Source organism: Pipra filicauda, unplaced genomic scaffold (assembly GCF_003945595.2).
Source record: "Pipra filicauda isolate LSUMZ 115617 unplaced genomic scaffold, ASM394559v2 scaffold47_size6085603_pilon, whole genome shotgun sequence".
Lineage (NCBI taxonomy): Eukaryota > Metazoa > Chordata > Aves > Passeriformes > Pipridae > Pipra > Pipra filicauda.
In genome coordinates, this window is record NW_024104620.1 from 5776021 (window position 1) to 5791516 (window position 15496).

The following is a 15496-nucleotide window of genomic DNA, read 5'->3' on the forward strand; positions in this document are numbered from 1 at the left end:
CCACCTGAAGATCTCACAGATCCATTGCTGCAGCTTCATGCCAGGCTATCCCACTCTGCCTGTTCCCTCCAGCCTCCTCCCTGTTCTCCATCCTGGTTTCTTTGCACGGCACACGGTGCTGAGGCCCACGTTGTGCAGAATGGGGCTGGGAGGCTCCCCAGCACTCCCAGTGCTTGATCCCACCCTCCAGAGTGAAACAACACCAAGGAAATATCTCAGGGGACTTTATTTCATGTCACTTGTTCCACTTTTCACCCATGGCAGTGGTGCCATCACCTTGGCCAGGACAGCTGAGGACCTCCTACCCCTGGAGATCCTTGTTGTGATCAGTGTGTCTGGAATGGCCTCCCAGTGCCTGATTTCATAAACACCAGCAGTTGCATCACAGAGTTCCCTTGGCTGAGTCCTAAAAGTCTGGAGTACGAGTTGTCTAATCCTGCCCAACACAGGGAGCCCAGAGCTGATATTCCTGTTTCCAGGAGCAATGGAAAATTTTGGGGAAGTGCTGGTTATGAAACAATCCCTCTCTGTGCACGTACCATGTGACTGAGTATCCCTTTCTCTCTGTGTCACAATGGATGATTTTGCCATATTTTGGGGGCAGGCCCATCTCTTTTCTGTGGCTTCTTTTTTCTTGTGTTCTTGATTTCCATCTCATTACTGTTAATCTTACAGGCCCTGTTTTTTCCTCTGCTTTTACTGTATTTTGTGCTGACTAATTTAAAGCCACTGCTGCCAGTTCATGACTTTTTAAGATGTATTTTTACTCCTCCACGGTCATTTCTTGCCCAGAATTAATTTTCACTGAAAAAAAAAAAAATGAATTGCCTTTTCCTGGGGGCAGCAGCAACTTTATTTGAGGCTATTTTGGTTATTATTATTATTCAAAGTGGTTTATTTGTACTCTCTGTCCTTGGTGGCTTTGCTGGCATCTCTGGAAACCTGTTCCGTGCTCATGCCCGGGGATGGCAGCCAGCCCTCGACATGGTGGGAGAGCCCTGGAAATCTAGGAAGTGGGAAAGCCCCTGATTTACTGAGAGGTACTTTTAAATGCACAGAGGGAGGAGCTGAGTTCAACCTTCCCAGAGCTGACACCAGCCAGCATCTCCCAGCCTTCTGTCAGAACATCTTTTCCACCTCGAGTTGCTTGCGGTGCCTTCCAGTGGGCGTATGAAAATCTGGGAGTTTAGAAGTATGAAATCTGGTTGGAAGAAAAGCATTCGAATGTGGAAGGTGCATTTTGATGGATGCAGGCAAAACCCACCCGAATTATTGGAATTATGAGCTGTTGGAAATGGCCTCTTCCCATCTGTTTTCCGGCACGCTCGGCTCTCAGATCCCGCTGTACAGCACTGCTCCTGATGGATTTAGACAGATAATTATTTGCTGCTGGTTTTCCCTCATCAGAGCATCCTTTTGGAGAAAGTTATCAGTGGAATGGGAGCCAGGGGACTGAGGGCTCAGCCTTTTCCCTCTGATGTTGATCCCCCTCAACGCTCGGTGCTGCACGACCGGATTGAGGCATTGAGTGCAGAGGGAATGGGGATGGTGGGAATTGCTTCTGGATGTGTGCTCAGCCATGAATTCGGGAGGTCCTTACAGTTGTGCAACACAGGCAGGATTTACAAAAGGTTTCCCAGAAAATAATATATAAAATCCCTACTTTAATTTTCCTTACATGCATGTCCCTGGCACAGGGTGATCTTGGCATGGCCGTGCTGCTGCTTCTCATGTGCAGGACCTGCTCTTTGGGAAGAGTTGGAGGTTACAGTAATTTTCTGATATTTTGGTCCACGGCCCCACATCATATTCCCTGTTTGCTGTCAAAAATCCATGTGTTGATTACAGAGATGTGTCTTCCTTCCTTGGACTTCCTTGGCCCAGGGGCTGGAGCACCAAGGGTGGCTGAAGCAGCTGGAGGGGCTCAGCCTGGAGAAAAGGAGGCTCAGGGGGGACCTTCTCACTCTCTCCAACTTCCTGACAGGAGGAGGGAGCCAGGTGGGGGTCAGGCTCTGCTCCCAGGGAACAAGGGCCAGGATGAGAGGAAACAGCCTCAAATTTCATCAGAGGAGGTTTAGGTGGAATATTGTGGAAAATTTTTCCCGGAAAGGATGGTCAGGCATTGGAACAGGCTGCCCAGGGCAGTGGTGGAGTCCCCATCCCTGGAAGTGAATCTGTGGATGTGGCACTTGGGGACGTGGGTTAGTGGTGGACCTGGCAGTGCTGGGGGAATGGTTGGACTTGATGATCTTAGAGGGCTTTTGCAACCTTAATGATTCCAGTCACGAGGGGCTTGTTTCAACGGAGCCTGAGCTTTTTGGCAGATCAGGTGCCTGGAGACACGGCAGTTTTGGTTTATTCCTCCTTTTTCCTCTGCAAGAACAAAGCTGGCATTTCAAACCCATGGCAACTCATGGCTGGGTGAAGCTGCTTCGGCTCAGGTTGTTGGGGAAGCCTTGAAAACGTCCGAGCAGCAGAAGTGTGGCTGTTGGGACGTGAGGGAATCCGAGGTGGCAGGGCCAGATGGAGCTCTGAGGCAGAGCTGGAGTCACAGGCTGGCACTGCCACCCGTGAGCCGAGCGTGGGGACAGCACTGAGGGGCTCTGCTCTGGGGAAGGGCCACTTGCTTCAACTGGGACCGATTTAGCAAAGGGAAGAGTGAATTTTTTTCCCAGACTGCTCCTACAAGCAATTCCTGCACCTTGAAAAGTGGAAGCTCTGTTGGGTGTAGGCAGCTGGAGTGACAGCAGAGAATCTCAGTTCCCAGGGAGAGGCTTTGACTGTCTCTGAGGATGTAGATCCTCGTACTTCTGATCCCTCCTTCCCATGCTTGACCTCCCCCATGGTGAAAATGTTCTTGTTGTGTCAAGCTGGAATTTCCCATGTGCCAGCTTGAGTCTTGTCCTACTTTTGAGGTCTGGCTCCACCCTGAAGGCAGCAGCAAGGTCTCTCTTTTGCCTTCTCTTCTCCAGGCTCACATCTAACCTTCTCCCCTCCCGCCCTGTGCTCCAGTCCTGGTGGCCTTCCCTGAGTCACTCCAGTGCCTTTCTTGCACTGGGGAACCCCAAACCGGAACAGTTTGGGACTTGGAGAGATTTCTTTGGAGGAAGGCTGGTTCTGCCTGTCTTTTGCCTTTCGTCATCCTCCGGGGCATTTTGGGAGGTGGATGGTGTGTGACCGCCGTGCTGCCCCCCCCAGCTTCTCTGCTCACTGCAGGTCAGGAGGGAAAGTTACTGTGCAGCTCCTCGCCCCTCCCTCCCCCGCCTCAGTGACTTAAACCACCGTAAAAAAACATTTCTAATCACCCTTTGCCAGCCCTGCTCAGCACCCGGGGCTGACACAGAACAATGTCATCATCTGGACAGCGGCTGCTGGCGCCAAACCAGCCGGAGTGCTTTAAACTTGTCCAAACCGGGTGCTAAGTTAAAATGGGATGATTAAACATGCCCAGCCTCCCTGAAAGGGCTCCTGGCCGCCCCCACCTCCACCTGGAAAAGCTGCTCGTGCCCTGGGAAGTGCAGCTGGAGGGGTCTGCAGAGCTGGAGATGGGGAGGGGAGTGTGGGGTGGGAGGACTCTGCTCCTCGTGCTGGGGGAAGTCAAGGCAGGGCAATTTGGGAATAGTGCCATTGGCTGCGTGGGCTGGGGCCTCAGGGTCAGGTAGGGATTTCTCCAGAGGCTCCATCTCAGGCTCTGTCCCCCACCCTAAATCCTGCTCCTCCAATATCTTGGACAGGGGACTGGAGTGGAGACGGGTGATTCACAGGTGAAAACACTGAGCAGCCACAGAGGCACTTACAGCCCCTGGAGGGGGAGGAAAAAACCCATTTGGGGGCCTTATCCTGGCTCTGTTCACACTGGGGACATGCAGACATCACTTGGTCCCTGCCTGCTCTGGTCCCCCAAGTCTGTGTCTGGCTCTGGGAGGGTCGTGCCCGTCCCCAGCAGCCCCATGGTGCCAGGGGTGTGACTGGATTTGCACCAGGACCAAGAGGGCTGGGACACCCTCCACTCGAAGGGCTCTTGTCAAGGGAAAGCTCCCTTTTTACTCTCCCGTTTCTTTAGGATTAAAGCCATTCTCCTCGGGCTGGAAACACGGAATGTTTGTCAAGTTTACGAGGGCTTTTAGAAAGGCTTTTAGAGAGAACGTCCTATCCCTGCTTTTATAGGGCTGAGATAAGATTATCTTTGTTTTAACACCAATTAAAGCAGGAAGGGTTTATAGGATTAGGGCTTTTCCATCAGTGCAACTTTGATGTCACCACTTGCTTGCCTGGTTTGCTCCTTTCCCTGTGTTAAAACCTTGGGAGCTGTTCCCGTAATGGTTAACATACCTCCCTCCCCAGGCAGAGCTCTCCCAGGCAGGAGCTTTGGGAAACATTTAAACAAGACCAAACAAAGTAACAAAACGTGAAAGTCCTAAATTCTTCTGGAGAGCTCTTGGAGAAAGCTGGCTCAGGGTTTGAACAAACACTCTGTGAGTCCACAATGGGAAAAGGGATGTGCTGGTGGCCTGAAAAGCATCTTTAAAATATCAAAATAAAATCACAGAATCACAGAATGGTTTGAGTTGGAAGGGACCTTAAAGCTCATCTCATCCCACCCCCTGCCATGGGCAGGGACACCTCCCACTGTCCCAGGTTGCTCCAAGCCCCGTCCAACCTGGCCTTGGACACTTCCAGGGCTGGGGCAGCCACAGCTTCTCTGGGCAACCTGTGCCAGGGCCTCCCCACCCTCACAAGGAAGGATTTCTCCCCAATATCCCACCTAACCCTGCCCTCTGGCAGTGGGAAGCCATTCCCCCTTGTCCTGTCCCTCCATTCCTTGTCCCAAGTCCCTCTCCAGCTCTCCTGGAGCCCCTTTAGGCCCTGGAAGGGGCTCTCAGGTCTCCCTGGAGTTTTCCTTCTCCATTTGACCACCCCCAGCTCTCCCAGCCTGGCTCCAGAGCAGAGGGGCTCCAGCCCTTGGAGCAGCTCCGTGGCTTCCTCTGGATTTACTCCAACAGGTCCACATCCCTCCTGTGCTGAGGACCCCAGAGCTGGAGGCAGTGCTCCACTGCTCCATGGGAATCACCCCAGGCTTTCCAGGCAATGCCATTTTCCAGCCCCTGAAGCTCTGGATCCCTCTGTGCCTGCCAAGCCCCCGAGACAAGGTTTTGGGGTTGAAGTTGCACAGGCACTGGCAGTGTCCTGATCACCCCGTGCCTGGCACTGGGATTGCTCCTGGGCAGGCAGCACTTGGCATCCCCAGGGTGGGAATGTTGTGCTTCAGGAGAGCACTGCTGGCTGCTGAGCTTGGTCTTGGAGCTACATCCTGGGGTGCTCTGCAGGTGCCTGCAGGAGCCAGGAGGTTGAAGGCACCCGTGCTCCTGACCTCTAAACTCAGCACCTGGTTTCAGCTTCCCACAGGGACACTGGGCTCTGGAAGAGAGCTGTGAGCTCAGCTTTTGGGCTGCAGCCACCTGTGGTCTACAGTAGCATGATGAATATCCAGATCCGTGTCTCCTCTGGATAGAATCATAGAATCATGGAATCATTAGGTTGGAAAAGCCCTCTAAGATCACCAAGTGCAACCATCCCTCCAGCACTGCCAGGCCCACCACTAACCCATGTCCCCAAGTGCCACATCCACATGTTTTTGGAACGCTTCCAGGGATGGGGACTCCACCACTGCCCTGGGCAGCCTGTTCCAGTGCCTGACCACCCTTTCTGTGAAGAAATGTTCCCTAACATCCCATCTAAACCTTCCCTGGCACAACTTGAGGCCATTTCCTCTTGTCCTTTTGCTTGTTCCCTGGGAGCAGAGCCTGACCCCAGCCAGGAACAGGGAAGTCCTCTCCCCTTGCATGTGTACTACACAGCCCTGGCAGGACAAGTGCTGGATTATTTCTCTTTAAGAGAATTCCATTTCTCTTTAAGAGGGGCTGGAGAGGCTGAACCAGGCTGATGATGTAAGAGCTGACCGGGCAGGTAAGAAATTCCTGGCATTTCTCCCTGACAGCTGAATCCCATCAGTGCTGATGGATGTGCCCCAGAGCAGGGGGGGCTCCCAGGTGTGTGTGTGTGCCCACAGGTGTGCTGGGCTCACCAGGTGCTGCAGCCTGGGAGTGATGCTGCTGGGGAGGTGACCTTGTGAACCCCGAGGAACCTGTGGGGGGAATTTGCTGGGAAGCCCCAACACGAAGCCTCTCCCAGCCAAGGCTCAGCCCTGCTGCTGGTGGCACTGGGAGAGAGCTGCCAGGGTTGGGATGAGGCTGGTTCTGCCCCAGGCTGTCCTGGGATGCTCTCAGAAAAGCAGAGGGACTGTAACTGTCTGGCTTTGGTGTGATGACCACTGTTGGTTGTCTCATGGTGTCCAAAAGGCTGAATCCTTGGCCTGTGCAGTTTTCCTGCTCTTGGGAGCTTGTTTGGGCTGAGGACAGCCTGGCTGGAAGGTCAGGGTATATTTGTCCCTTGTAGAACCCTCCAGCGTGGTCTTTTGGGGAGCTCCCAGAGCAGGACCTCACTCTGCCCTGCCTGGTCCTCTCCAAACCCCTGTGACACCCCCCCACTGAGGTCCTGTCACAGTCCCCCAGTCCCTGTGCTGCCCCAGCACTGCCCCTCTGCCTGTGGACCACAGGAAAGGGGAAATGTTAGTGAGACCAAGATGTGAGCTCTTGGTGATGAGCTGCATATGGGCAGGGAGCAACGTGGAAGTCCTTGTCAGGGCAATTCTGAGGGAGTTGTGGCTGAAGGAGCCCTGGGATGAAGCTGGGGGGCAGATGAGGAGGCTGGGAAGGGAAACACTATTATAGGGGATGTGGGGTTTGGAGTCCTGGCACTCCAGCTGGGAGGCCAGTGCAGTGCAGTGCCTGTGCTAGGCAGGAGATGGGACTCAGGGGATCTCCTGGAGCTGCTGGTGAGGTGCAGGATGCTGGTCCAGTCAGTGGCATGGGGACTGTCTGAAATCCAGGAGGATGATTTTTCAGCCTGTGTTGTCTGCTTCCATTCCTGTCCTGTGGAGAATGACGGGGTTAAACAGGAACATTTGCATTGGGACTTCTCCCTTTATTGACAAGCTCTGTAATCCACATCACAGAGGTGCCTAAGCACGTTCCCCTCCAGTTAATCTCATTTAACCCTGTTTTCCCTCCTGTGTTTCTCTCCTCTGCTCTCCAAATGCTGTCAGAGCTGTTGGCAGTGACAGCACCTGGCAGTGGCATTAATTGCTTATCTCGAGCATGAGGTAACAGCACAGGCCGCTAATTAAATTTATCAGGAAGGAAACTGGAGGACCTCTGTGGCCCCAGAAAGGGCAAGTGCAGAGAGCTGGCACCTGCAGGTCCCAGATCCTTGCCCTTTCCAAGCTGACAGCCAACTCCAATGTCTAAGGGAGTGTCACCACCTGCCTCCTCAAGGAGTCCTCTTCCCTCCAGCACTCTCCAGGCTGGAGAGACCACGGCAGAAGTGGGAGCAGATCCAAAGGCAATGGGCAGCGTTGTTCCTTTGGGTTGTCCAGAGCTCAGCCTTTCACTAAGGGCATAAACACCATCGTGTGTGGGACAGGGGACAGGAACAAGGAGAGAAAGGACAAATTCACAGGTGAAACAAAGTGAGACCATTTGGATGCAGAACTGAAAACGAGGATCAAGGCACAAGGGGCAGAATGTAGGAAAACACCACCCACACACCACAAACAGAGACCCAGAAGGGTCAGGCAGTACCCGTGGTACCCACGGTCACAGTCATCACAGAACAGCAGCTAGTCTGGGGGGGGAGGAATTCCCATGAGGACACTCCAAAAATCATCAGGTTTTCCCCAAAAAACACCTTCTGTGTCCTACAGATTCTAAAAACCCGAAGATTTCCCCCCCAAAAGTCTCTCCAGGGGGAAACTCAATGATTTTCCCCATCAAAAAGCCCCTCCCACAAATTATTAAAACACAAAGATTCACCCCCAAAAAAGCCTCCCAGTGTCCTTCAAATTATTTAAATACAAAGATTTTTCCCCCGAAAAGATTCTTCTGTGTCTTACAGACGCTGAAAACTCAAAGGTTTCTCCCAGAAAGATTCCTATGCACCAATAAAACCCAATGATTGCCCAAAAAAAAAAGACTCTCTGGTGTCCTACGGACTCTTAAAACCCCAAGATTTTCCTCCCAGAAAGCTTTTCCAGGGTCTTATGGACTCTTAAAACCCATTGATTTCCCCCTTTTTGGTGTGTCCTGTCTATGGAGGAGGGGGAGAGGGAGGATGTGCCACTGCCCCCACCTCCGGCCCGCGGGGAGAAGGGAGGCAGAGGGGAGATAAGGCCGGGGATTTAAGGCTTCTGGCGGATCCTGACAGAGCTGGGACTGCCTGGTTTCCATCAGCCCTTTAAAATGCCTCACTGGAGTGGAGGGATCCTTGTGCCAGGAGAAACAGAGCCAGGCAAAGGGGGCGAGGAGGGCCCTCCCTCCCTCCCTCCGAGCCATCGGCCCAAGGTGCCATTTTCGGAGCTTTTATTACAGGAAGGAGCTGATGAATCAGAGCTGTTTGCAGGAGAGATCTGGGGTGGGCTCTGGAGGCCAGGGGAGTTTGGGATGCCTGTTTGGAGCCTGCCCTGCTCGGGCTGGATTAATTAAACAGTTGGTTAGAGAGAGGCAGTGAGACATGAGGGAGCAGGGATCCCCTCTGTGGGCCCTCCTGCATGTTTGGCCGAAGGCTTTTCCTTCAGGCTCAGCCGTGGGATGCCTTTTCCTGCTGAGCTGCCCCAGGACAGGAGGGCTGGAAGCTTGGTGCCAGCTCTGCCTCCAGCAGCAGATGCTGCAGAGGTGGCCTTGCCTCCCAGATCCTAACATGTTCCTCTGCAGAGGAGGGCAGGGCCCCTCGTGGCTCCTTCTCCGTGGCATTGCATTCCCTTCAGGAGCTGGACTCGATGATCCTGGTGGATCCCTTCCAAATTAGGTTATTCTATGATTCCCAAAGCACATGCCTGCCCAGGCATAACCACCTTTCCATGTCCTGGGAAGGAGTGAGTGGGAAACAAGGACACTGGTGGTGCTCAGCGTTCCAAACCCTCTTTGGGAGAGCCACAGCCAGGACTTGAGGCTGTCTTGGAGCTGTGTCTCAACGAGGCAGCCATCCCTGGATAGGTGCAGCAATTAAAGGTCCATATGTTCCCTGTGAACCCCTGTTTGCATCCTCTAAGTAGGTCTGGAGTTGTGGGAACCCCATGGGAAGCTGCTTCAGTGAGGGGCCAGAGCCACTGTCTCCATAATCACCTTCCAGGATAAAGGATTCTTGGATGAAGTAGGAATTTCTGTGCTTTTGCCGTTTCAATTCCCTCTTTCCAAGCAGGAATTTCTAGGGATGCTCTGCCCCTGCCCTCACTGCAATCCTAAGGGGAAGCAGCATGTCCCAAAGCTGCTGTCACCTCCTGGGGCAGAAAACTGGGGAGTCCTCATGTCTGTGTCAGGCTGGATATCAGGAAAAGGTTTCTCCTCTGGCACTGAACAGGCTCCCCAGGGCAGTGGCCACGGCCCCAAGGCTGCCAGGGCTCAAGGAGTATTTGGATGATCCTCTCAGGCACAGGGTGGGATTGTTGGAGTGCCCTGTGCCAGGCCAGGAGTTGGACTGGGTGATCCTTGTAGGTCCCTTCCAGCTCAGGATAGTCTGTGATTCCATGATTCCTTCAGCACATGGTGAGAACATTCACATTGTTCAGGCAGGAGGGGGTTTAGCCACTGTGTGAAGATTTCGCTTCTGATTTGCTGTTTACTCTGCAAACAAGAAATTGGGTGGATTCCAAAAGAAAAGCTGTTTTCTCAGCCAGGGGAAGACCTGGAGGGAGCAGAACAGTTTTGAACACAACGCTCATTTATTTTACTTCTGGAGGTTGTCATTACTTGAGAAAAATAAATAAATAAAAAGGGGACTTTGCATCAAATTTCAGTGATCTTCCTGTCTTTCTGCATGATTTCAGAACATTCATCTTTGGAGAAGTGCTGATTTTTCCAGGATTGTTTCATCCCAAGTGGGACCTCCTGGGGAGGAAGGGACTTGCCAAAACTTCTGGCTTTGTGTTGGTGGCCCATGCAAAGAGTTTCAGCACCCCAACTTGGTATTTTGGGGAACAACCCTTCAGCCCCAATTTTTATCCCTGTCCAGCTATCGACCTGTGCCAGGGCAAATGTGGGGAATGTTTTTATCCCTTGGGATCAGTCTCCACTATGTCTCCACAGCGTGGGCATTTTTTGAGTGTCTCTCTATCTTGATGCAGAAGAAGCCTTACAGGAAAGTTGTTATTTTTAGAATAAGCCTCAGGAAGGTGAAAGATGCCCCTGTCTTAAACCATCTTGGATCAAATGATCCTGTATCTTGCCCTGGATGTCAGACTGGAGCAATTTTGTGTGTTGTTCTCACGGTGTTTCAAATATTGGTATTAGTGCAAGGACCCTGTTATCATTTCAGCTGCAGTCACATCTCTCCTGGGTAATGGAGAACTGCCCAGCCATCACCTCTCCTGACAGCTCAACACCCTCTGAGATGGGCTGGTCCCAAGGGAACGGGGGCAGAAATGGAGTCAAACACACAGGAACAGGGTGGAAAGATCCAGGAACATGAGGAGAATCCAGTTTTTCCACAGCTCCTTTGACCGTAGGAGACAGGAGGGACTGGTGGAATTTTCTGCAGAGCTTTTCTCATTGGAAACCCAGAATCATTTTGGAGGAAGGGCGAGGAAAATGGAAAAAAATCAACCCTTGTTTTTTTTTCTTCTTTTTTTTTTTTTTCCCAAAGAAAAAAGTGGCTGCTTCCCAGCAATGGCTCTTGCTTTACAGCAACCCCAAGTGTATGTTTTTCCCAGGCTGTTTTCTGATCTGCCTCATTCCTGGAAGCCTTGGCAGGCAGCTGAAGGAGAAGTTTGTTTAACTCATTTCAGCACAGAAAGCACCTGCCACCCCCCAGGCTCTTCAGGCTGCACCAGAATTAGCAGCAGGGGAAGGTCCTCACCAGGAGTGACCACAGAGAAATGCTCCAAGCCGAGCTCCCCCTTGGGCAGGGGTGATCCCTGGGCTTGGGAGGGACTTTGTGGTGTTGAAAGCTTTGCAGTGCTGTTTTTAGCCACGTGTGCTGGACCTGTCAGTGCTGTATTACAGTGGTCCAGCTTTCATCAGCCACCTGCTCTGCCCCCCTCGCCCACCCTGCCGGGTTGAACACACGTGGCTGCTGCTCATGGAGCATCTTCTTCGTCTGTGGGGGGCTCAGAGGTCTGAGCCCCAGTGGGGGTAGAACCCAGCACGCTGCTGCTGTGACTCAGGATCACAATTTGCTTGTGATACCGAGCCATAAAACCATTAGGGTTGGAAAAGCCCTCTAAGATCATCAAGTCCAATCATTAGCCCATGGCCACCACTGACCCGTGTCCCCAAGTGCCACATCCACAAAGTCATGAAGACAAAGACTGGGTGTAGGGAGTAACAGAAGGACCTTATGAGATGGTGTGACCAGGGAATGAGGAGGCAGTTGGAATTCAACAGACTTGAGGTGATACAAGTTGGAGAAAACAGCCCCAGCTTCGTGGAATCCTGGAATCCCAGAGTGGTTTGGGGTGAGAGAGCGTCTTGTTCCACCTCCTGCTGTGTGCAGGGACACCTTCCACTAGCCCAGTTCACACCCACCTGCACAGAGATAGACTGGGAGTTGGCCCTATTTCCCTCGTGGTACATTGGTGGTTAAAAATAATTTGGGTGTTTGCTGATTATGGGAAAAGAGAATAAAATAGTGAATGTGGTTATGCCACCTGCGTGGGGCACGGCAGAGGTTTGGACCCTTGGGGTCATGGGGAAGGTGGATGATGATTGAGGGTCCCTTCCCAGTGGAAGTGTGGGGTGGCATCAGGAGTGGCAGCTGGTGGCTTCAAAGCAGAGGGCAGCGGTTTCTTCATGCAGCATGTGGTTGCCTCACGGGGCTCTGTGGGTGCAGAACATTTGCAGGGAATAAAGAAAGGACTGGGCAACGTAGTGGAAGAAACACCCCACATGGGATGCTAAATGGGAAGAGCCTGCACCTTAGACAGCTACAAATCATTGGAGGGTGGGGAGGTATTGAGGGCAACACGTGTGCCTGGCTCATGTCCTGCTCCTTGGGTGGTCACAGAATCAGGAATTTCCGGAGTTGGAAGGGATCACCCACAACAATCACCCAGTCCAACCCTCAGCCCTGCACAGACACCCCAACAATCTCCCCCTGTCCCTGAGAGCATTGTCCAAACCCTCCTTGAACCCTGTCAACCTTGGTACTGTGCCCACTGCCCTGCAGAGACTGTTCAGTGCCAACCACCCTCTGAGCAAAGAACCTTTTCCTGAGATCCAAGATAACACCCCTTCAATCACCAGCACTGTTGGGGAGAGGATTCTGGTGACCATGGTCTGACCTGGAACAGCCACTGGTGTCTTCTTACGTGTCAGTGGCTAAAACTCCCCTTTGCATTCCTGCAATCCATGTTCTGTGCTTGTGACTGGGGCAGAGATATCTGCATGGGGACCCATCTCTGCAGGTGCATCCTCAGGGCCTTCAAACCAGCTGCTCCTTCTCCTCTGTGTTCACTTCCAGTTGTCAGGATTTGGGTTTGGTATCTGCAAAACCCCAAGGGGTGTTTTTGGCAATGGTGCTGGGCTCTGGATGTCCCCACCAGCCCCCTCCTCACCACTGCTCTCTGTTCCCTTCCAGGCTGCCCCTCAGGGACGTTCAAGGCCAGCCAAGGGGATGAAGGATGTGTCCACTGTCCCATCAACAGCCGGACAACCTCAGAAGGGGCCACGAACTGCGTGTGCCGGAACGGGTATTACCGGGCAGACGCCGACCCCGTGGACATGCCGTGCACCAGTATGTGTAACTGGTCTGGGCAACTGGGAGGGGCTGCACTGGGGTGGGGGGAAAGGAAATGCTCGTCAAGGGATGCTTGACAAATGCATCTATCCCAGTGGGATTTGGGGGGAGGCTGAGGGGCTCAAAGCAGCTTGTCCGGAGGAGCTTTGCAGGTGTGGGTCTGTTGTACTTGGGGCCAGAGGGGGCAGAAACCTGGGTTGGTTTGTGCTGCTCCAGGCAGTGTGATGATTTCACTCTGGGGCTGTAACTGGGCGAGAAGCTTGGGATGTCACACAATCACATTACCTGGGATAAGAGGACAGGTTTTATTCCCACTCTTGCCGTTGGCTCTCCAGCTTGCTCCACGCATCCCTGACACCAAGAGAAGCCCCCAGCTCAGTGTGTGCCTGCTGGGGTCAGGAGTGGGGGGTGCAGCTGGTCCTGCAGCGAGGAGCAGCGCTCTGGCTCTTACACCTCTCTGTGTGTTCCCTCCACAGCCATCCCATCCGCCCCCCAGGCCGTCATCTCCAGCGTGAACGAGACCTCCCTGATGCTGGAGTGGACCCCCCCCCGGGACTCAGGAGGGCGGGAGGACCTGGTGTACAACATCATCTGCAAGAGCTGCGGGTCGGGCCGGGGGGCCTGCACGCGCTGCGGGGACAACGTGCAGTTCGCCCCCCGCCAGCTGGGGCTGACGGAGCCCCGGATCTACATCAGCGACCTGCTGGCACACACCCAGTACACCTTCGAGATCCAGGCTGTCAACGGCGTCACCGACCAGAGCCCCTTCTCCCCGCAGTTTGCATCTGTGAACATCACCACCAACCAGGCTGGTGAGGATCCCTGGCTGCCAGCAGGGTGGGGAGGGCGTGGGCAGCATCTCCTGCTCACTGCTGGGGTGAACAGGGCTGGAGGGGGAGAAGGGGAGAAGAGGTGGGGTGGGACGTCACGTTGGTGGTGACCAGAGTGCCTGGCAATTCCTGGATAAATCCCAAGCCCTGGCTGTGAAAATATCCCCTTATTTCAGTGAAAAGCTGTAGTGTGCCCCAAGGCAGAGCTGCCCTCCCTGTCCCCCCAATGGAACAGCTCATGCCACTGTCCCCTGGTGCCACATTGCTCTTGGGGCACTGGGTAGGACTGTTCCTGAAGCTTTTCCCTTGAAGCACCATTGCAGGCATTGTCAGAGCGTTGCAGTCACAGCAGCAGCTCCTGGTTCCTGGAGAGGGAAGGTGAGATTGGCTCCAGCATTTTGATATGAGCTGCAATTCCTGCTTAGACCATAGAGAGAGACAGGTCAGACTGGGAAAGCAAAGGAGGGAGCTGGGAGATGAATATATGGGACAACCATCTGGAAATCTGCTCCAGGTCCAATGCCACTGCAGAGCCACCTTGGTGAGGCAGATGAAGGAGAGGGCTGGGAGGGTTTCATCTGGGGTCTCCAGCTCTGGGCAGGGTGGGTTTGCTGGGGGAAGTGATGTGTCAGGGTGGCTGGTAGTGCTGCTCCTGGGACGGTCTCCAGCAGCCCCCTGGCAGCTGTGCTGGTGGCAGGGTGTCCCACTGAGCTGCTGGCCAGGGGCTGCTCTCCTAAGCCACCTGGAAACCATCTGGAGCTGGGCACAGGCTGGGGCTCGGATTAACCGGAGGAAGCTGGAAGCCTGCCAGCGAGGCACGGGCCTGGATGGGAGCAGGAGAGGCTCTGTGGTCCCTCTGAACCTGCCCTGGACACTACCTGACCTTCAGGACTGAATTTGGCAGCTATTGGTGGTGGTTGTGTTTCCACTGAATTGCCTAGAGACTGGTGCAGGGAATGGGATGTTTGGGCTGGGGTAAAGCAGCAGTGAGGCAGGGGGGCATCACTTGGGGGCATCATTTTCAGAGCATGGGGATAGAGGGAACCTGCAAAAATGTCTAGGTGAACCAGCATAGTGACCTCTGACCTGCTGTGAGCTCAGGATCGCAGGGTCAGGGTGTGTTTGAAGCCCTGAAGGCAGATCTGAGAGTGTTGAACCCTGGTTTGGGGCAAGCAGGGCCAGGTCTGAACACAGAGGAGAGGGGAATAGGTCTGGGACAGTGACCAGTTCAGCTTCCTTTCCCTGATGGAGATAGGGTGGGTATGATGCTACCTGGGGCTGGGAAGGGGCTCTGCCCCTGCCCACCGTGGTCCTGCACTATGGATTCATCATTTCATGCTCATACTTTGCAGTTGTGGGTGTTCTTGAACCTTCTTGTGTTACCTGTGGCTGCTTCCACCTGAGCAAAACCAGTGAGCTGAGTTGCAGACGAATCCTTTTCAGTCCCCTGGATCCTCCTCCTTGTGTTTTCCTAGTTTGACACTCCTTTATTATCAGGCCTCACACTTCTCAGCCTGTGTGATGTCTCTCTTAATGTATCTATTCATTAGCACTAAACACTAACTGTCTGCTTGCTAATTCCTCTGTAATTAGAGGCTCTGAATTCTTCTGCTTACGATCTGAACCGCCTGGCAGCCTTGATGTAGATCATTAGCAGTTGGTAACAGAAGCTGCAGACACAAAGGCAGAGCTGGGACAGGAGAATGGAGGGTGTTGTGGGGAGAGGAGAGGCAGCAGAGGGAGGGATTAGCCTGGGGAAGCTGTGGAAGCCCTGGCTCTGCATTGAGCAGCCAGCTGGGGCTCCATCTCTGGATATGTGA

At 53.5% G+C, this 15496-nt stretch overlaps 1 protein-coding gene across 4 annotated transcripts in view; it reads left to right on the forward strand.

Annotated features, from left to right (window-relative positions):
- EPHB2 (EPH receptor B2) overlaps positions 1–15496 on the forward strand; it is a 125313-nt gene that overhangs the window by 67778 nt on the left and 42039 nt on the right. For all 4 annotated transcript variants that reach the window (XM_027746807.2, XM_027746810.2, XM_027746809.2 and 1 more), the window contains exons 4-5: positions 12688–12843; positions 13323–13658. In XM_027746807.2, coding sequence (XP_027602608.2) covers positions 12688–12843; positions 13323–13658 — 492 coding nt within the window. The remainder of the gene's footprint in view (positions 1–12687; positions 12844–13322; positions 13659–15496) is intronic.